Source organism: Poromitra crassiceps (genome assembly GCF_964638095.1).
Source record: "Poromitra crassiceps genome assembly, chromosome: 15".
Classification (NCBI taxonomy): domain Eukaryota; kingdom Metazoa; phylum Chordata; class Actinopteri; order Beryciformes; family Melamphaidae; genus Poromitra; species Poromitra crassiceps.
In genome coordinates, this window is record NC_139634.1 from 16905359 (window position 1) to 16926422 (window position 21064).

At 43.5% G+C, this 21064-nt stretch overlaps 1 protein-coding gene across 4 annotated transcripts; it reads right to left on the minus strand.

The window, feature by feature from the left end:
* Positions 1–1020: 1020 nt before the first annotated feature.
* Positions 1021–20245, minus strand: LOC310790729 (zinc finger protein 711-like). Of its 4 annotated transcripts, none has more exons than XM_083652472.1 (6): positions 20092–20245; positions 19397–19598; positions 18999–19363; positions 18215–18471; positions 16035–16095; positions 1021–3329 (listed from the first exon to the last, which is right to left on the minus strand). In XM_083652472.1, exons 3-6 carry the CDS (start codon positions 19309–19311, stop codon positions 1975–1977), a joined length of 1986 nt encoding a protein of 661 aa, XP_083508598.1. In that variant the 5' UTR covers positions 19312–19363; positions 19397–19598; positions 20092–20245; the 3' UTR covers positions 1021–1974. The 4 variants fall into 4 exon arrangements, with proteins under 4 accessions (XP_083508598.1, XP_083508596.1, XP_083508595.1 ...); XM_083652470.1 differs by lacking the exon at positions 1021–3329 and adding an exon at positions 6853–9789 and having other exon boundaries at positions 19397–19593; XM_083652469.1 differs by lacking the exon at positions 1021–3329 and adding an exon at positions 6853–9789.
* Positions 20246–21064: the final 819 nt, after the last annotated feature.

Below are 21064 nucleotides of genomic sequence, written 5' to 3' on the forward strand. Positions count from 1 at the left end.
CCCGTCTCGCAGACGCAGCGCTAGTAGCAGCAAAGATGCTCTGTAGGTCGAGGTGTGCATGATTGTGATGGTGGCAAATCTCGCGATAACGAAGTTACATGGAAGAAACATCTTCTAGCTGCAGTGAGCATGAGTTCACGTGACCGGCTGGTTTACCAGGCTAGTGAGCCTGGACCATTGAGTGATTGATAGTAGCATGGACAGAAAGGTCTCTGGCATCAGTGGTGGGTGGGGGGTGGAGCAAGAAGCAGTGAATGGCAATAAAATGATGTCAAGTGTTAAATTAATATGCGAATAACGAGGATAATGTTTGTTACTAGCACTGAGCTATAGGTTACTATTATTTAAAGCAAAATGTACTGTGTAAATGTGTTTTTATTGCTCACAATAAAAAATAACTACTTAAAACAGGGTTGGGCAATTATTTTTCCTGGGGGCCTACATGAGAAACCCAGATTGTTGCTGGGGCCTTTTTTGCCATGCTGGAACCTCTAAATTTATCACTAGATTAAATTATAGAAAATATTGTGTGCACTCAACAGCATTCAATTAAGTGCTATGTATTTGTCTCAAAAAGGTGGTGGTCACCTAAAGGTGACTAGTTGGCATCCCTGGTATTGGGTAAAAACAGCTCCCAGCATGCCAAAAGATAAAAAGAAAATGCAGGTCCAAAACAAAGCAAGATTGACAAATAAAACCAAGCCTGATGGAAAAAACAGATACAAACCAGTACACCAGTTTGTAGGATAACTGACAGAAAGAAGCACACTCATGACACGTGTTTCACGTGGTGTGGTTTGTCTCAGACCTTCCGAGCCAGTCAGAAACATCATGAGGGCCTGTTCTGGCCCCCGGGCCACATAATGCCCTATCACAATCAATTAACAAAGAGGGGGGGGAGGGGGGCAAAATATGCTAGTCATGATGTAATAAAATTCACTTTATTTAGGTAATTTCAAAATGTTAAAATTAATCTAGTAATTCTATTCTAATGTAAAAAAAAAAAATTACAGTGGGATAGTTATTTCACCCAATACAACTTCAACCATGTAGAAGACTGCAAAAACAATCATACATTAACAGCTTGGAATACTGGGGGAATCAACTGAAAACATTATGGTTTATTTTTACTAACTTGTTTCATAAGACAAACCTCAGATTTAATATCTGATGTTTCAATGTGACAAGTTTTAAAAATGTAACCTACATACATGGAACTTAAAAACAAACTAAGTGGACAGCGACACACTGATGTTTTGCTTCCCGGCTCTTATTACTTTGGATGTGAAATGACAAAGAATGTCTGTTGGTATATCAGGTATCAGGGATGTCTATAACAGAAGAACAGGTCAAGAACTGCAGCCATTTCCATCAAAAAATATTATTGTACATTTATTGTTGCTTGATACCCAAAACCTCACTCAGAATATGATCAACTTGATCAATAACAGTTGTATTTTGAAATAGTTAACGACCGGCTCTTCCATCCTCATTATGAATGCTGAGGCTTTTACACTGGGCATTGAGGGATTTGATGCAAACCTATTCTAAGAATAACAATTTTTGACAAAAAAATCACCAAATTAAAATCTGCAGAATGCAGCAAATGAGGGTTTAAATAGCGGTAAAGAGAGGGTCAAGCATGAGGAGCTAGGAAATGTGGTCTCAGTTGAGACAAAAACGCTCCAAATAATACTGATAAGATAAACTAGAACATGAAATAATATCTTCCGTTCTATGCAATCTTTATGATTTGCCTAAGTATGGCCCGAGAGCGAACACAATGATGAAACTAGTACTTTTACATTAAGGGGGAAAAAAGGGAGGTTGGGGGGGCGCAGAGAAAATCAGCGAGGCAACTGCCAAAGAATGCTTCATGCAGGAAGAGCCCTTTATCCAACGCAGTAAGAGCAAGGGGCCCACGACATCACATGTCAAAGTCCAAATAGTCACGGTGCTACACTGCACACTGGCCTACACGTGGGCACGATCATAGTGGTTCTTGAGGCGTCCTTTCGTGAAGAAGCCTTTGCCACACAGCTGGCAGACATACGGGAACTCCCCGTGACAATCCTTGAAATGCTTGTTATACTTCATTTGCGTGATGAACTGCTTCTTGCACTTCTTACACGAGATCCGAGAACCGTGGCACTTGTATTTGTGCTGGCTCCTTTGGGAATAGCAGCGGAAAGTCATGCTGCACCGGTCACAGCTGAGGGGCCTCTCCCCCGTGTGGATGCGGAAGTGTTCGACCAGGTACCACTTGGTGGTCAGGACCTTGTCGCACAACGCGCAAGCGAAGCCTCCGGAGACTTTTGTGCCGAAGGTTTGCCAAGGCGAACTTCTTCTTCTTCCACCTTGGCTGCCGGCTAACTGAACGTCGTTACGATGAGCTTCTGCGCTCGGGTCTTGGCCGGGGAAACTCAAATCCACTTGATTATCCTCGGAGCCCAGAAAAGGCCTGGCCCATACGAGCTCTCGGTTAGCCTCCCAGTATGCCTGCGGCTCTCCGTGGCCATTGATCATGTGCATTTTCAGCCAATGTTTGATGCGGTATTTCTTTGGGCATATGGTGCAAGCAAATGGCTTCTCACCAGTATGAATGCGCATGTGAGCTACAAGTGTCCAACGAGTAGAAAACGTCTTGTGGCAATCTTGGCATGAGTACAGTTTGGGTTTGGTGGAAGTAGATGTGTCTTTCGGGAGAGAAGCTGGACTGTGGTCGTCGGGGGTACGCGTGGTTTTCTTGTTCACAAAAGCCTGCTTTTTGCCTGGTGTGATCGCTACGCCCTCGTGGTCGGCCTCGCGTTTTACTTTTGTGGGTTCGGCAGCAATGGCGTTTTTGGACGTAATAATTTTCTTTAATTTCGGGCAAGACTTTTTGTGGACAGCGAGAGAGCTTGGGAAGGGGAACATCCTTCCGCACCCATAGCACCGCTTGTGTGATCGTACGTGTACAGTTCGGCCCCACTCCGAATTAAAGACCTTGCCGCAGAACTTGCAGAGATACGTTTCCCTCTCCTTCACCGCCGGCTGTATGACGACAACTGCTGCAGATGCAATGGCTGGGACGTTTCTTCCCTTGCTCTGTCTCGTCACTACATGTCCTTTTTCTGTCCCTAGTAAATCTCTCAGCCTCCGTCTCTGACCCACAGTGATTGGTTGGTGAGAATACTCTTGTTTAATGGTTTGGACTAGCTTTTCGGCATTGTTGCTTTGTACTTTCCGGGGTCGACCGGGATTGTTGCTTTTCCGGGGTCGACCGGGACGACGTTTTGGAACAAGCAGAGGCAAGCTTTTGTCCTCAATGTGTCCGCCTGATGAGGACGCTGTAGGAGAGAAGATTGGAAAGAGATTAACCCTTGACAAGTAAAAGATGAAAGGTGGCAGAGATACTACACCCAACAGTCAATTTAGAATGAACAAAAACTAACTGCTCATACCGCAGTCACACTTTGAATCACATTTTTCTCATTTGGCAAGCTCATGCAGCTCCGAACACAAACACCCCTCATCCTCAAACTGGACTACATAACAACCTCACAGTCACTGACACACAGCAGACGAGGGGACAGTGAGACCATTTGATACAAAGAACAAAAAATCGGGAAAAAAATCATAAATTTAAAGTTCTGGAAGCATCGAAACAGATCTCGATTATCAACCCTATACCCACTGTTCTCTCAAGTGTTGTCATCAATTTAGACTCAGATTATAGGACCCCCCCCCCAGATTTGTCGATCTTGTCTGCTAATCATTCCGTTCTGAAAATAGCTGAAATAAAAGAGAAAGTAGAAACAGCAAGCAATAATGGGAGTATAGTATATATTTTAAAGCCTTACTGGATTAAAAATATATATTTTGCTGACAATCATGGTGTGGATGTTCCATTATGCTCACTTCACAAAGATTTCAGCTTCAAAATACAGCAGACCCTTGAAAGCAAATGAGTCAATATTAGCATTAGACATGATTAAAGGCAAACATTTTATACCCTTTTTCAATTTCATTTTAGAACGAAAGGCTCTAGAATCCTCTTCATAGAACTATATTATGCATTTGAATCAGACTTTACCGGAAAAGATGAGACAGAATTACAGCAGCCCTTTTAGGGAATGTAGTTGAGTCTAGTGTCAATGTGGGTGTGACAGCAGACACCTGGCTCAGAAAACATTCTTCAACACCAACAGCCAAATATCTTCAATGGCATCTTCACAACAGTTCTAGCAGCACATAATCTCCCCAGACAGACTTTTGACTTTTTCTTTAACCGATGGGTTCCCAGATTGAGCAGCACATGGCTACAGTGAAGTTCCACTTCAACATCTCAGCAAGTCGGCATCTCAGGACTTGTGGAGACTTGGATTACGCCAGGTGAGCAGTAGGGAAGACTTTTTTTTCTGTTTGTTTTTGCTCATGACCCTGTCCACACTCAGCAGACAGCTCTACTTGCCTGACGCGGCCGGTCTCCATTTCTCCAAAATGGGACCACGCCAGCTGACAACCCCACATAAAAGAAAACTGAACTATGCCTTTAAAGTGAAGAATACAGCCCATAAAAAAAGGTAGCAACCATAGTCAGAGATGTGGTGACTCGACGTCTCGCTACAGGTTGAGGTGTATGTGTGATGTGATGATGAAAAGTCTTGTGATAGCGATGCTACATGGAAGAAACATTTCCAGATAGTGCAGTGAGGAAAACAAGAAAAAAGTAGTTTAACCAAATTAATAATAAAATTATGTCATATTATGTGGATAATGTTACTATTTAATTAAAAAGAATACACATTGCTCAATAAAAAAAATACTACCGTACTTAAAAGGCATACTACACAGGAATTGTCAGTTGCTGTAATTGTCATATCCAAATAGTCACAATTTTGGTCACGTTTTCACTGTGACATCAGTGATGTCATAAATCAAATTGTTTCATTGTGACATCACTACACAGAAATTGTTGGTGGCAATTTGTAAACACCCAGCATTCAAAGTTGGCCCTTCCTCGAGTCGGAGGAGGGGACTGCATTTTTTGTGGCTCTGCAGACAGACAGCAGCACGCTATTGCCTGCACACCCCACGTGGTTCTACTGCCCAAAGGTTGTCGCCCAGAGGAGTCCCTAGACCAGGGCCGCTGCTGGCCATTTGGGTGCCCTAAGCGTAATTGTTCTGTGGTCCCCCCCCCCCCCCTCAAAATACACAACTGCAATCTTAAAACCGAATACTTATTCATATATTTACTGGGATCATAATTCAGGCCATGCCGATACGGGCCGATGCGCGTGCCGGCGTCTGAAGGGCGGCGGCGAAAAATTTGGGCCGTTTGAAGCCAGATTTGGGCCGTTTGAAGCCCAATTTGGGTCGTTTGAAGCCAGATTTGGGCCGGTTGAAGCCAGATTTGGGCCGTTTGAAGCCCAATTTGGGCCGAGTCCAATTTTACAATGAGATGCACCCACTTTAACCCTGAATAAAGTAATAAAACCACTAGTAAACCAGTAGGCGGCGCCTGGCCTGCTGTTCAGTGAGTGGCCTGACTGCGGGCACCAATTTTTTTTTTTTTTTGCAGGCCCTTATGAGCACATGATGCCCTACGCAGTCTGCATACTCTGCGTATAGGGTGCGGCGGCCCTGCCCTAGACCACAGGTTATCAAATGTTTTGCAGCCAAGGACCCCTTACAAGATAGAAAATCTACCGGGACCCCCTCATTCGGATTTGTGATTTTGGGCTAAGCTCAACTGTTTCCACGGTAACGTGCTTGATTTTTAAATTGATAGGTTTGTTAGATTAGAATTAGGGATGTCAATTTTCGGTTAATTTCACTTTCGATTAACCGACGCTAATAATCGATTAACCTATCGGTTAATTCATAATTTTTTAATATTAAAAAAAAAAAAAAAAAAAAAAAAAAAAAAAAAAAAAAAAAATTGTCTATTTACTCAATGAGCTCATGCCCAAACAAGGCGTGTCTATTTAGATGCTGAAATGTTAATGCTTTTTGTGTTAGAATTATGCCTTTATTTTTTGTTGGCTTTGCTGAAATTTATAAGTTTATTGCCACATTTTGATCAGGTAATCATTCCAAAATCATTCTGGCTCTTATATGGATGACAAGGAAATATATTTTTGAGAGCTTTATTTCCTGTTTATGTAAACATTACAACAACAACAACAATCTGTTATTTCTTTTGATTTTTTCACATTAGGCCTACTGTCTTTTGCAGCATAAAAACTTAAACAAAATATAGCCTATTTCGATTTGCTGCCAACAATTGAACAAAATTTGAACAAAATAGTTGCATGATGCAAAACACTGTGCAAAATCTGCAAGGAAACTCAAAAAACGTGTCAAAAAAAAAAAAAAAAAAAAAAAAAAAAAAAAATTATATTAACTGATAGACCGACAGCAATAACCGAACAACGACGTTAGCGACGGTTAATCGATTAACGGTTAACCGTTGACATCCCTAATTAGAATGTAATCCATGAACCATTTTAGATTTAAAGCATAACATATTTTCGTACTATGAAGCTTTTGCAAAAAATAATATTTTTATTTTCCTGAAAACTTTTCGCAGACCCCCATTTGAGAACCAATGCCCTAGACCACCGAAATAAGAAAATACAGGCAGAGGGCAGTCTCTGCAGATAAATACATCACCACACACTTCTACCGGTAGTAAATTGTGATGACAGAGGGGGATTATTTTCAATGAGTCTACAAATTTAGGTAAATGCTGCATAGCCTTTACATGCTCTATCACACCCATATATCTCTCTCACACACAAACACACACACACACAAAAGCAGAAGATGCAGGTCATGATGTAATAAAATGCTTTTTATTTAGGTAATGTCGGTCTACAATTCTATTTTAACGTTAAAGATTTATACAGCAGGGTAGTTATTTCCCTCAACACAACCAAAATCATGTAGAAGACTCAAAACAACATGCAACTCATAAAGTAAACAGTTTGGAATATTGTATAAAAAAAAAATCAACTGAAAATTGAATTATTTTTCCTATCTTGTTTCAGAACACAAACCGATTTCTTCAATGTTTGAATGTGACAAGTTTTTAAAACGAAATCTAGTCATGGAACAGTACACATGCAGTCTGTTGGTATATCGGGTATCAGGGAGGCCGATATCAGAAGAACAGGTCAAGACATGCAGCTTTTAGTGTCAACAGCCCTCCCATTTCAGGGTGCCAAAGGTATTTGGACAAATTACTCAGTAGACATTTTAGTTTGTAATCAAAAATATGGACATGTTGGACATGTATTGAATAATCAGGATTATTAAAATAAACTAGATTAGAACATAGACAGAATATCTTCCATTCTGTGTAATCTTTATGGTTTGCGGAAGTATGGCCCAAGAGTGAACACACTAACAAAACTAGTACCCTTTTTTTTAGGTAGGACGACAACCGCCACTGCGTGACAAACTATATTACATTAACCATTACGAGTCACGCTGCTTTCAACGTTATATATCGGTTTGAAATCCATTTCCTGGTTCATTCACTAATATGGACCGAAATTAGTCTATTCATCATAACGTTAGCCATTGTTGAGCTAATAGTCTACTCATACCGCATTCATGACAACTCGGACCGCCGGAGTTTTCATCTCGGAGCGTCCGGCCCTGGCATATTTGCGTTCACGCTGCACTTCCCTGTCGGAGGGAAAAACACTGGGAAAAACCAAGGAGGGTTCTGGGAAGTGGAGGCGGTAATGCAACATTTTGGATGAGATGTGTGGATATGACGTCAACTCTGACAAAGCGGAGCTCTGAATGATACCCGAATTTCCGAGCTGTAATTCCGGCCTGGACGACCGTTCAATTCCCTTTTTACAGGTCGGAACCCATTTTTTCCAGTGGTCCGAGTTGTCTTGAAGGGGGCATCAGGCTGCTGGTCCCGCCCACTGCCACTCAAGAGTGCACTCCCATTGGCTGAAACGTTCCGTCATTCAATCATCCGCTAATCTGATTTGCCAGAAATGTCGGAATGGATTATGGGACGAGTAGTGTCTTCACTCTTCACTCTCAATCTTGTACATAGCACTTTTTCCCGTTTTTCAATGTGTTTTCAACTCTGAATCAAATGTTTTATGGTCACAATTCTGGGTGGCTTTGTTCCAGCTGGAACCCAAGGTGATGTCATGACTGTTGAACTCTTATTTGTGAAAAGCAGCAGAGAAAATCAGTGAGGCGGCCACCTAAGATGCAGGAAAAGCCCTGCATCAAGGGGCCCACGACATCACGTGTCAAAGTCCAATAGTCACGGTGCTAACTGTACACTGGCCTTCGCGTGGGTATGCTCATGGTGGTTCCTGAGGTATCCTTTATTGAAGAAGCCTTTGCCACAGAGCTGGCAGACGTGTGGATACGCGTTGTGAAACTCCCTCACATGCTTGTTACACTGGGCTTCCGTGGAGAAGGCCTTCTTGCACTTCCTGCACGAGATCGGAGCACTCATGCACTTGCTTCTGTGCATGCTGAAGTTGGAACGCCAGCGGAACGTGTCTCCGCACTTGTCACATCTGAAGGGCTTCTCCCCTGTGTGGATGCAATAGTGTTGGGCCATTAAGGGCCTGGTGCTCAGGACCTTCTCGCACACTAAGCAAGTGAACCCTTCGGCGACTCTTTTGCACATGGTTTGCCAAGGCTTAGCGCTTTGTTTTCGGTCTTGGCTGCTGGCTAACCGAACGTCGTGACGAGCCGCCGTGCTCGGGTCTTGGCCAGGGAGATTGGAATCCACTTGATTATCCTCGGCCTCCTCCAAAGGCCTGGTCCATGCAAGGTCTCCGTTAGCGTCACCGTACATCTCCTGCTCTCTGTGGGCTTTGAACATGTGGATTTTCAGCCATTGTTTAACGCGGTATTTCTTTGGGCATAGGGTGCAAGCAAATGGCTTTTCACCAGTTTGCGTGCACGTGTGGTCTCGGAGTGTCCGGCGAGAATCAAATTTCTTGTGGCATTCTTGGCAGGAGTGCCGATCGGTTTTCACAGAAGTAGATCTGTTTTTCAGGAGAGAAGCTGGACTGTGGTCGCCAGAGGTAGACTTGCTCTTCTTCTTTACAAAAGCCTGCTTTTTGCTTGGTGGGGTTGCTTTGTCTTTGTGGTTGGAGTCAAGTTTTGGTTTGGGGGGTTTGGCAGCCTTGGCAGAGGTAGGGTGGCTTTTCCTGTCCACAAAGTCATGCTTTTTGCTTGGTGTGGTTCCTTTGTCCTCATGGTCGGATTTCAGTTTAACTTCTTGGGTTTTAGCGTCCTCGTGGTCGGATTTCAGTTTAACTTCTTGGGTTTTAGCAGCCTTGGCGTTTTTGGATGCAATCATTTTCTTTAATTTACTGCAGGAGCTTTTGTGAAGAGAGAGCATGCTTGGTAAAGGGAAAACCTTTTTGCACCCATGGCAGGTCACGTGTGCTTTTCGTAAGTGTACAGCTTGGCCCCTCTTCGATTCAAAGAGCTTATCGCAGAACTTGCAGGGATGGGTTTCGCTCTCCTTCGTCTCCCATTTGTTAAAACGTGCTGGAGATTCAGTCGGTGGGACCTGTCTTCCCTTGCTTTGCCTCGTCACTACATGTCTGGGTTCTGCCCCTAGCGGATCTCTCTGCCTCTGTCTCGGACCCACAGTGCCTGCTTGGCGAGAATATTTCTCTCTAATTGCTTGGAGTCGATTTTTAGCATCGTTGCTTTGTGGGTGCTTTCGAGGTCGACCTGGGCCGCGACGTTTTGGGACGGGCAGAGGCAGGCTTTGGTCCTGGATGCGTCCGAGCAGCCTGCCTGATGAGGAAGCCGTAGGAGAGAAGAGTGGAAAGAGATTAAGCTGTGACAGGTAAAAGAGAAGAGGTGGCACAGATACAACACTCAACAGTCCACTGCAACTAAGCTGACTAAAACGACAGCTAGGGATGGGCGGGAGTACTCGGGTACTCGAGTACTCGTTCATAACGTCAGTACTCGAGTAATGTTTCCGCTGTTCGGGTACTCGCCCCACCACTTTAAAAATGGTGGCACGCATCATCATGTGGATCTGGCTATACAGGCAGCATGGCTGTGTTTCAGACAGGCATAACTGCACGGGCGTCAAGTCAGCCAGAATGTAAAAGTATGTCATCTGCTTTAGGGCTTTCAAAATAAAACCCTTATTGTAACATTGGCATTAATATTAATTTTGAGTAATGCTTTACAGCCACAGTTTCACTCATAATCTTTAAGGTGATCTGGGGAGGTGGTGGGGTGAAGCTTTTGCTCTGGAGATGCTGGATGAATGCGGGATGCTGACACAAGGTGAGTGATGACTGCACAAGTGTGATTTAAGCTGTGGTGATGGGGGCTTTATATAGTACCAGGAGAAGGGCATTTATGATGTCATAACTGACGTCATTTGGGCAACTGACGTCACCCTGCAAAGGCGACGTCATAGAGAAGGTGACGTCGGAGATGGTGACGTCATTTAGTAACGTCATTTGGGCTGAGGGGTATGACAGCATGGGGTGTCTACCTATGCCTTTTGGTCTTCCATGATTGAAATTCAGTCTAAGACTACACTTCAATCATGAGAGACTTGTAAGACATTTTAACAATCTTTATTGAATCAGAATAGACAGTTTGAGTATGGCGTATGACTCCATGATGTGACACACCTCTTGCTATGAAATGGTAAATGGTAAAATGGACTGCATTTATATAGCGCTTTTATCCAAAGCGCTTTACAATGTGCCTACATTCACCCATTCACACACCGAAGGCGGCCAGCTGCCACGCAGGGGGCTGGCACACCATCGGGAGCAATTTGGGGTTCAGTGTCTTGCCCAAGGACACTTCGACATGTGGACTGGAGGAGCCGGGGATCGAACCACCGACCTTCTGGTTGGTGGACGACGCGCTCTACCTCCTGAGCCACAGCCGCCCCAGCCGCTATGAGAGGGGGGCGTCAGTGCTGTATGAGATAGAAAATCCCCCCTAAGGGGATTTGTTTCCAACAGGAGTCATGACATTGGTGGTGATCTCGGGAGGTGGTGGGGTGAAGCTTTTGCTCTGGAGATGCTGGATGAATGCGGGATGCTGGCACGAGGTGAGTGATGACTGCACAAGTGTGATTTAAGCTGTGGTGATGGGGGCTTTTAGATAGTACCAGGAGAAGGGCATTTATGATGTCATAACTGACGTCATTTGGGCAACTGACGTCACCCTGCAAAGGTGACGTCATAGAGAAGGTGACGTGGGAGATGGTGACGTCATTTGGTGACGTCATTTGGGCTGAGGGGTATGACAGCATGGGGTGTCTACCTATGCCTTTTGGTCTCCCATGATTGAAATTCAGTCTAAGACTACACTTCGATCATGAGAGACTTGTAAGACATTTTAACAATCTTTATTGAATCAGAATAGTCGCGAGTATTTTGATAAAAGGTTTGCTGCTTTGTTCGTTGAAATACCTTTTTCTCATCCAACGTGCATCAATAATAGGGGTGTCAAAAATAATCGATTATAAGATGCATTGCGATGCGGACGTGCACGATTCTGCATCGATTCACAAATGTCAAAAATCGATTATAATTTTTTTTTTAAATAATCAAATAAAATATAATGGAAGTACATGCAGTTGTTTATTTTAATTATGGATCATAATACAATGCAATTCCAAATGCACTTTTATTTTAAAAGTAGCCACACAGTGAGAAAAAAGAAAGTGAGAAAAAATAAATCATGTATTGGGGGAAAAAGTGATGCATCGATTTAAGATGCATCGAGATGCATCGATAATCGTAATAGAATCGAAGCCCTCTGAATCGTAATCGAATCGAATCGTGAGGCCAGTGAAGATTCACAGCCCTAATCAATAAGCTACGGTGGTACGGTGGCGCAGTCGGTAGCTCTGACGCCTCACAGCTAGAAGGTCCTGAGTTCGATTCTCGCCTGGGACGCTGGAGTTGTGACCCCCCCATATCTTCAGTGCCTACTGCCCAGGTGGGCTATCTCGTCGAAAGGGCCTTTCTGTGTGGAGTTTGCATGTTCTCCCCGTACCCCCCAGGATGCTAAAAAACATGCAGAAGATCGTCATCCGACCAGTGACGACAACATCTGAAGTTGGTCCCCGGGCGCTGGAAAGAAAAAGCGATGAAAACGTGGCACTAGTTTACTGACTACACTGCCATTGTCCCATAACGTTAGCCACAGGAGAGGTGGAGAACAAATCACTTTATTGCTTCATGGTGATCACTGCAGCTATGGTCACTGGTCAGTTTTCACTTTTTGGAAGAACAATCCGTGGATTTACGTAACAGTGATCATAAAGCAGAATGGATTATACCGGACATGTAGGCCTATTGGAAATGAGCATTGATGAAATGAATGAAAAACTTTTTTTCCCCTTATTTCGTTTTTTCCGTGTAAAACAAATGGGTTACTTGAGTACCCCGACCTGGTCTATTATTTTTATTTTTTACATTTTTAATACTGACTGTTGGTGAGATTATCTCTGTCTTAATGAGATTATCTCTGTGTTAACCTGTTGGCACAGGAAAAGATTTGAAACATACAGAAATACCCATTGTAATAGGTGCGCACATCAATAAACTACATGTCATATATTTATTTAGGTGGAAATACAAAATTTTGCTTTCAGTCTAAACAGATTGAAAACTGCCGCGCTTAATATTGTCTGGCCCGCGACTCCTTATATTTTTCTGTATGCGGCCCACAACCAAAAACGTTTGGCCACCCCTGGAATCGGTAGGCATGAGTCAATTTCTGGTTTTAGCGGTCCGGTGTACGAGCTTAAACCGGTTTGATTTCATGCAAACCGGCTGAACCGACATGTATCTTTAAGCCATGTTCTGGCAAATGAAAAGGCAGGCGCCTCAGCAACCTATGTCGATGTCGTCACAGGGCTAAATCCAACTTCTATTGCATTTAGTAATAAGCAACATGATTCATCGAACGTTTATTAGTTATAGTTTGTTTATAAACGGACTAATGGAGGTGAAGCAGCAACATGAATGAAGGAGATACAATTTCAACTAGAGGGGGAGATATGTGCAGCATCTGAGTTTTAGAATGGAGATATAAACGGGACAGTGCACTGAACTGATTGTAGCAGTCACCACTCACCTGGCTAAAGATATGGTGTCCGTCAAAACAGTGGAAAATGAGTCTTAAATCCATGCTTCTTAGACTCGGTGTCAATATGATACACCAGGTGGAAGTATTTCTCTAAGTTGTTACACTGTTCAGTCATTCTGCTTCTTCTTTTTCTTTGTTTTGTTGGTGGTTTGCAGCTTAGAGGTGCTAGGTCCTTGAAAGGATGCTAAAAAACCACCGGGACCTTCCCGGTGTGTTTTTAGTGGTGCTAAACAAACTTTGAACAAAGTTTGAAGCATAAAGTACCGAATGCACAAGGTAGCACTCACCCACAAGCATGTGTTTTCTTGACATGGCCAAAAAAATGGGTGAAATTGAGATTTCCTTTGTCCTGAAGTTCTCCGAGTGCTACCTTGTGCCTTCGGTACTTTATCCTTCAGCTTAGAGGTGCATTATCGCCACCAAGTGGACTGGAGTCAGACTACAGTAATTTATGGGCTCCACTCAGGAGCGCTAGTCAAGTGCGACACCTAGTGGTACAATTCGGTATACCGGTTAGATGCGGTTTAAAAATGTTTACACCAACCCATGCCTAATAATCGGCATTCACTCCAGAGTCAAATGACTGCCAGTGAATTCAACTAGTATGTTTCAATGAAGGAGCTCCGTCATGAGCGAAGTAAGGCTGCTCTGTTTCTATCTCTTTAGTAACATGTACTGCTGCGACACGGCCACCATGTGGTGGCAAACAGTATAGCAGCGATTACATAAATTATTTGCTTGCTTCCAATCCACCTCAACAAATAAATGCATGTGATGAACCCTTTAAATACTAGCATTAGACATAATTAAAGGCAATCATGTTATACCCTTTATTCAGTTTCATGTTAGACTAAAAGAGGCAGGATACAGAATCCTTGAGAGAACAATATCATGCATTTAAACAGACTTTAGCAGACAAGTTGAGAGAGCCCCTGTCAGACCTGGTATTAACCTGGGCGAGATCGGATCTTGGGCGATCCGATCTCAGTAAAGTACGTCTGGTCACACCTGACATTAGAATGTGTCTACACATGTGTCTCGAGTATCAGATCTCACTTCCCCACTTATGCAAATAAACATGTACCGGTACATCATTTCCATTCAGTGTGTCTTGTGTGCTTCTTTCTCTCTCTGGGTGCTGTGCATATTTAGCTGTGCGTAAAGACAGTGTGTTTTTTATTTGGCAATTATTACTATTACTGAATTTGTTGTAGCATGGTGTTTGAGATGTGACTATTGCACATGCGCACATTGTGATGACGATGCTGAAACGAAATATTGTGCAGCCCTACTAGCTAGTATCTGCTAGCTTGCTAGTTTCCCGTTGCTAGATTCAGTTTCCTGTGCTCATGCATCCCCGGGTTATGGATAATATGCTATTTTTAATGAGTGCTTTTTGGAAATACATTTTGCAGGATCACGTGGAAGTGTTTATTTAATCCTGCTTGCCACAGTTAATGGCAGTTCACAAACTTATATTGGACACAACCGCACAGCGCTACTTAAACGCCCTGCCCCTGACTGCTGACCAGAGCCCAGCTGAGCTGCAGACATAACAAATGCCAGTTCAGTCGGTTTGCATAAAATTAACCCGGTTTAAGCTTGTCCAGCGGACCGGACAACCGAAAATCGACTCAACCCTATTCCTCGTCCACGTGAAAAATATTGAACAAATGGTTCAGGTTTTTAAAATTTTCAATATTGCCTCAGCCAAATGCAAATCTCAATTACAAATTGCCATGCTCCACGCTCTACTATTGGGAATCCTGTAAGGAAGGAGATGGCACATGCAGTTGTTGGTTATGTTTGGATGGAGCTGTGAACCGCAGTGGCCAGTGCGACTCCAGGATGTCTCATCCTGTAGGCTGATGATTTGACTTAGAAACTTGGAAGCTGCGCGGAATAGCCCACCACGTGTGCAAGAGCCCGCTGCTGGTTGTGCAATATATACTGGTTGAGGTGTGTCGGTGTGTGTAATTGCGCAGTGCTTGAAATGCGCACCACATTGTAGCCATACAATATCAGCATATTCTTATTGCTCGTTATGACGCAGAGGGCGTCAGTTGATTTGCCACTCAACTATTAGTGTACTTATTTAACAAGCAGCTTTCAGTTATTCAGGGTCTGATTGACTTTATGGTAAACTAGTACGATCACAGAGGCAGCCTTATTAAAAAAAAAAAAAACAGCGGATAGCGCTCACAACATTGGCAAGTGCTTTCAGTTCTCAGATGTACAGGTAACAATAATGTTCTTACCTTTTCTTCCAGCAGTTCAAAGTAATGCAAATATTCCCAGGTTGCGAAGTTTATTGTTGTGTCCGTTCTGAAAGCGAGTCGAAGGCTACAGACTCCACTGCACGTCAACCAGCTGCTGCAGTCTGCTTTTAAGAACGCCATGTAACGAAATATAATTTATATCTTTTAATGGCACTAATTGACAATTTAACCATTTGAAAGGAAAATAATACAGTTTGTAAACCAGTCTGAAGAATAACCTAATAAATTGTTATGTACCTCTCATGTTTTATTGTACAGTCTATTACAAAAGTATGGTCTTCAAGAACTGTTGATTACCATTTAATTTGAGCTCAGAGAATTAATCGTGTGTTGAGTGTTGCATATTGTTACCATGACAACTGAGCCAGCGATTCTGCTTAAGCAGAGGACATCATTTGACTAGGTGGTCCTTCAATGCCTCCCACTCCTGAGGACCGATTTTGTTCAGACACACACACACGAATCCGATCGCATGCGTCCCAGACCCCCTCCGAATGTGGTCTGAGGTGATCGGACCTCAAGACGCATTGGGTGCGTCCACACCTGTACTTTACTGAGATTGGATCGCCCAAGATCCGAGCACACATGCTGACAATGTAAATAATAATTTACAGCACTCACTTTTCGTGGGTTTGTCGTCAACAGCTTTTAGCAGGTGGGATTCAAAGTCATCATCCTCCACCTAAAATATAGAAATAATTGGTTATATCACCAAGAATTCACAATGCAGTAAAGGGCAAAGGATATGGTTTAGCTTAATAAGGAACACTATCTGCATGAATGAGATGAACTGTCAGATAATGTGTATTGCCTCACTGCCAGCTTCCAGGTTTGCTGGATGTTCTGAAACTCTTTGATTCTGGCAAAATGCCAGAAAACCCTGGCTATATCATTTCAATAAAATTTGGTTTTCCAAATGTGAAAGACCTGGCCTATCAGCTCCGTTATAACACAGTGATAAGCCTCCAGATTGTTGTTTTCTTTTTCTTTATAGACTGTTAACTTGACAACATAAACATTCTAAATTGCCCCTAGCTTACTTCCGTTTAAACAAAATGTTTTGCATGTTTTTTTAGCGGGGGGTTCCTATCTGGAGGAAACCCCAGGGGAGCATGGGGAGAACATGCAAACTCCAGACAGAAAGGCCCCTTTTGACGACCCCACCTGGGCTGTAGGCACTGAGGACATGGGAATGGGGACACAGAGACACCCCCAGCGCCCACAGCATCCCAGGTGGCGCTACCACTGTGCCACCGTGCCCCCTAGCAGTGTTTGCTAAAAACAACAGCTGACAAGAAATAAGCTAGGTTTCAAACTGTTCCATAGAAACACAATTCCACGAAAACGGTCTATAAAAACTCAAGACTACCTCCAGAAATAAAAAATATAGAGACTGGGACTCTGGGACAGCCGGAACTTTTTTGAGGCTTCCTGTACAGCACGAATCTTCCGCCCGGGACTTCCGCCTCTGCGCAGTGCTGCTCTGTTGTTGTACTGGCGAATATAAGAATTCCGGTCCTGAATGGTAGTGAATATATAAGAATTTGGACATTTAGCCTTCAAAATGAAAGCGATGCAATAATGTATGTTTTTAAAAGACACCGCTGCACGGAAGTGGAAGTCCCAGGCGGAAGATCCGCGCTGTACAGAAAGCCTCAAAAAAGGTCCGGCTGTCCCTCCCAGAGTCTATTTCCGTGCTGAAATAGACTCTGGGTTCCCAGATTGGGATACATCACCCATAATGTACTCAGTCTCACATGACCTCACAGAAATGCTAATCTATCATGTCCTATCCTCATCACCAAGCAATACTAGGGATGCACGATATTTATCGGATCGATAAATTATCGGCCGATATGGCCATTTTGCATTATTAAATACACCCCGATAATACGACCCCAACTTGGCTTTGTTTTTGCATTGGAGGCGGAGCATATTGTTGTCGCGTGCTTGTGACGTCACAGGCAGCTGCGCCTGCCTTAGGGCAAAACATGGCCGCTGCCAGTGTGGCTGTTTTTCAGAGTTTCAGTCTATGTTAACAAAACAAGGCTATTGCAATTTGCAATACATGTCCCGCAAGGTTTCCACGATATGGGGAAAGTCTGAGCTGGCGTTACGTTAAACGTTAACATTAGCTGTTTTGGCTAGCATTAGCTAGCTGGCTGTGGCCTAGTTCAGCAGGCAGCAGCGAGCTGCCGTTGTAGCACTCCCTGGTGAGCAAGCGGACCACTTGTTGTGACCAAACATCCCTGCATTTAAAGCATTTCATACTCCCAGAGCTGGCGTAAACCATAGAGAACCTCATGCTTTACCCGAAACGTTCAGGGTTTGTGTCTTAATTCCTGTCGATTGTTTCTTGAATTAATCGGATAAAAAGGAGCATGTGTCTATCATTGGTGGCTTTGTATGCCTCTACTGGTATATCAAATCTGCTAATTGCACATTACACCAATTACCTACATGTAGCCTCATGTGACACAGCTCCTTGGTTATGACTATTTATTTTTCACACTTGCCCCCTCTCTCTGAGGTTCTTGGCACTGCCACCAACAACTTTACTGGAGTAAAATGTACATTCACTTAGCCCTGCCATTACTGTGTTACTGAGTTTTCCAAATATTCAAAATACTTCAATCTCCTTGTTCAGATTTGAGACTTGCAGTGCATGCTTCCAATCTGCATCTTTAGACAACATGCATCATCAGTGGTTCCCTCTGCTGGTCAGTCTTTGGTGCTAAAATTCTAACATCGCCACGTGGAGAGAGAGACACACACACACACACACACACACACACACACACCTCTTGCTTGATCACTGGAATGTGCCAGAGAGCGATGGAGAGCGGGCGCAGTCTTATGCTGGGACACACACCATCCTCCTGCCTAGTCTCGCATTTGCCAGCTGTAGGTGCTTTGTCGCCGGAAGCTTGCTGACGTTGACGTAGGGTTGGACCACTTGAGACTACCTCCGGTCTGTTCTTGGTCGTCTTGGTGGTGGCCTTGGTGCGCTGCTCTGCCACGTTGTCACATCCCAGGGGAGCACACCAGTCATCAGGTACTGCACAAACACATACAACAAACATACAAATAATAACATTGTTGAAAGCGCGTTCAGGATATTAACAAATAGATCATGTTATGGAAATTATTCATGATTTTCTGTATCATTTTCCTCAACTGGAACATTTTTGAAAATTCTAAAAAGGCTTTTCCAACATGGATAGTATATTAGTCAGGAAATATGCACAAGACCAAAATACATTGTCGAAGAGTTAATTGAAACACCGTTGCTTCTTGTAAACCACTTTTTGGAAGTTTAGATTTAGATTTTCTTGGTACGGTGTGACTGTACAGCCATACTGGTCAATACAGGCATAGAGGAAGCTCAATCCTAAACAATTCACAGCTGAATTAAACCATATCCATAACATGCAATGAATACAAACCCGGATACGAGTTTTTCTGTTTACTGGTACCACTCAAAAAGCTGTGCGTGCATCCCAACAAACTACCCGCGACAGTAGTAAACAGCATATTCTGTGAAGTTAAGCATCTCAAACTGTGTCTGTCTACTACACACTGTACCTTCATAATTAATCTCAGGAATACTGGAGCTTTCTCCGGGGCTGTTTGGCCCATCTTCAGTCCCGCTCTGCTGCACTTCATCCCTCTCCGATCTCCCGCCGCCTCCGTTCTCCGTTTCCCTCAGTTTCCTCTCTGCCTTCTCCAGCTTTTTCTGTAGTCTGGATATCTCTTCTCCTTTCTGTACCAGCTCCACTTGATGGTCCTGTAGGCTGGTCTCAAATATTGTAGTGATTTCAAACACAGCTGTCCTCAGTATCGAGTCCATGGCTAAGGTCACCTGTGCCCTGAAGCCTCTGCTCTGGTAGTCTGACATCTCTGCAGATGACTGGCAGCTGCTGGCTCAGGTAGCCTTGTGTGATACTCTACTGCTGACCCCCGTAAGGAAACTCTCTTATCACCCCTGGAGCTAGTGGGGATTGTTTTCGAATGCCTTGCCCAGAGACACTTCAGCAGGGTGTATGCTTGATGAAACGGGGCATTGAGCACAGGTCTTGCGTTGTTGAAGATCAGTCTCCGTACTCACTATGCCAACCTAGTGCTTTTATGGCCTTTCCGGTATGCAAAGCTCCGGTGGAAGTGACACCGTTTCCTCCTGCTGATCTGAACAAAAGAACAAGAATTGTATTAGCAAGACACCAACACCACGCGCGCTCACGCACGCACGCGCGTACACACACACACGGCAATCAAATTCCAACAAATTAACTTGTTGGTATGTCAATAATACCTTCCCAGCGAGAACTAACGCTAGACATTGAGATCTAACATTTATACAGCAATTCCCGGTATGACCTTACATGCTAACATTAAAGTTAGCCGCCTGGCTAACACGTTAGCATTTAACGATAAGGTAAAATAGCTGATTTATTCAATGGTGGGCACTGGCAGCTGACTGAATGTAAATACTCGCATTCAACAACCGATTCGGTTGCTATCTGAAGTGCTTCGCTCACGATTTATAAACATTAGAATAGGAAAACGGGCCCACGCGCTGCAAGCGAAAACATTAATTAGCTAGCGGTAGACATGGCGGTCACTCGACCATCATGCAATGTGTTTATGGTAACGTAGTAGGCGACGCTAAAATACTGACCACTCGGCGCAAGCAGCAACTCCTGCAGTTCCTCTACGGTGATAACAGTGTATATATTCCCTCTGGAACCAAGAAACGCCCAATTACATGCACTATAAGCGCTCTCAATGACTAATTATTCTGCAACGACCACATAGTCAACATCTCCCTCCGCCATTTTTCCTCGAGGACCGCGGCCAGGCCAGAACCCAGAAGAAGAACGCGGGCGCGGGAGTACTGTGATGTCCCTACGTCACCGTCTGAGCTACCGTAGTACTGCAAATATTTTCTATGCGACACATCTTATCTTCTATCTATCTATCTATCTATCTATCTATCTATCTATCTATCATTTCCTAATTTAATTCAGACACTAGCCTATAGGCCTATGTATGAGATGTTGGAACATTATTAGATAGATAGATAGATAGATAGATAGATAGATAGATAGATAGATAGATAGATAGATAGATAGATAGATAGATAGATAGATAGATAGACAGACAGAAGGAATCAGGATATATGATTCCTTTGTTGCATTGGCATGGTGGATCAAAGATCAATGCACTGGTTACTAATTCACTTAGTTTAGCTCTGTTGATCATTTTGTAACGTGTGTTTCTCAGCGACAGTCAACCCTGTGGAGGGAGTTTTTGTTTTACACCACTGATGTGAATTAACAGAACCAGATAGTCCTACGATGTACATTATATTTCACCTTGAGTCCACACTGCATAGACTAACTGTAGCAATAATGTTTCCATCATTTTGAAACATTATTGCTACAATAAATTGACTGAAGTCTACGGAGTGTGAGGAGTCTACTTTTTGAGTGGATGTGCGTGCTCTCCTTTTTTCAATTAGATTTCACCTGCCTTCAGGTCTGCAAGTAGACATCCTGAAGTATATTTTTTACATTTTATTTATTCAGATAACATCATCCCACAACATACAATTTAAAGATGCCACTTTTCATCATGCATCTATTGTATAT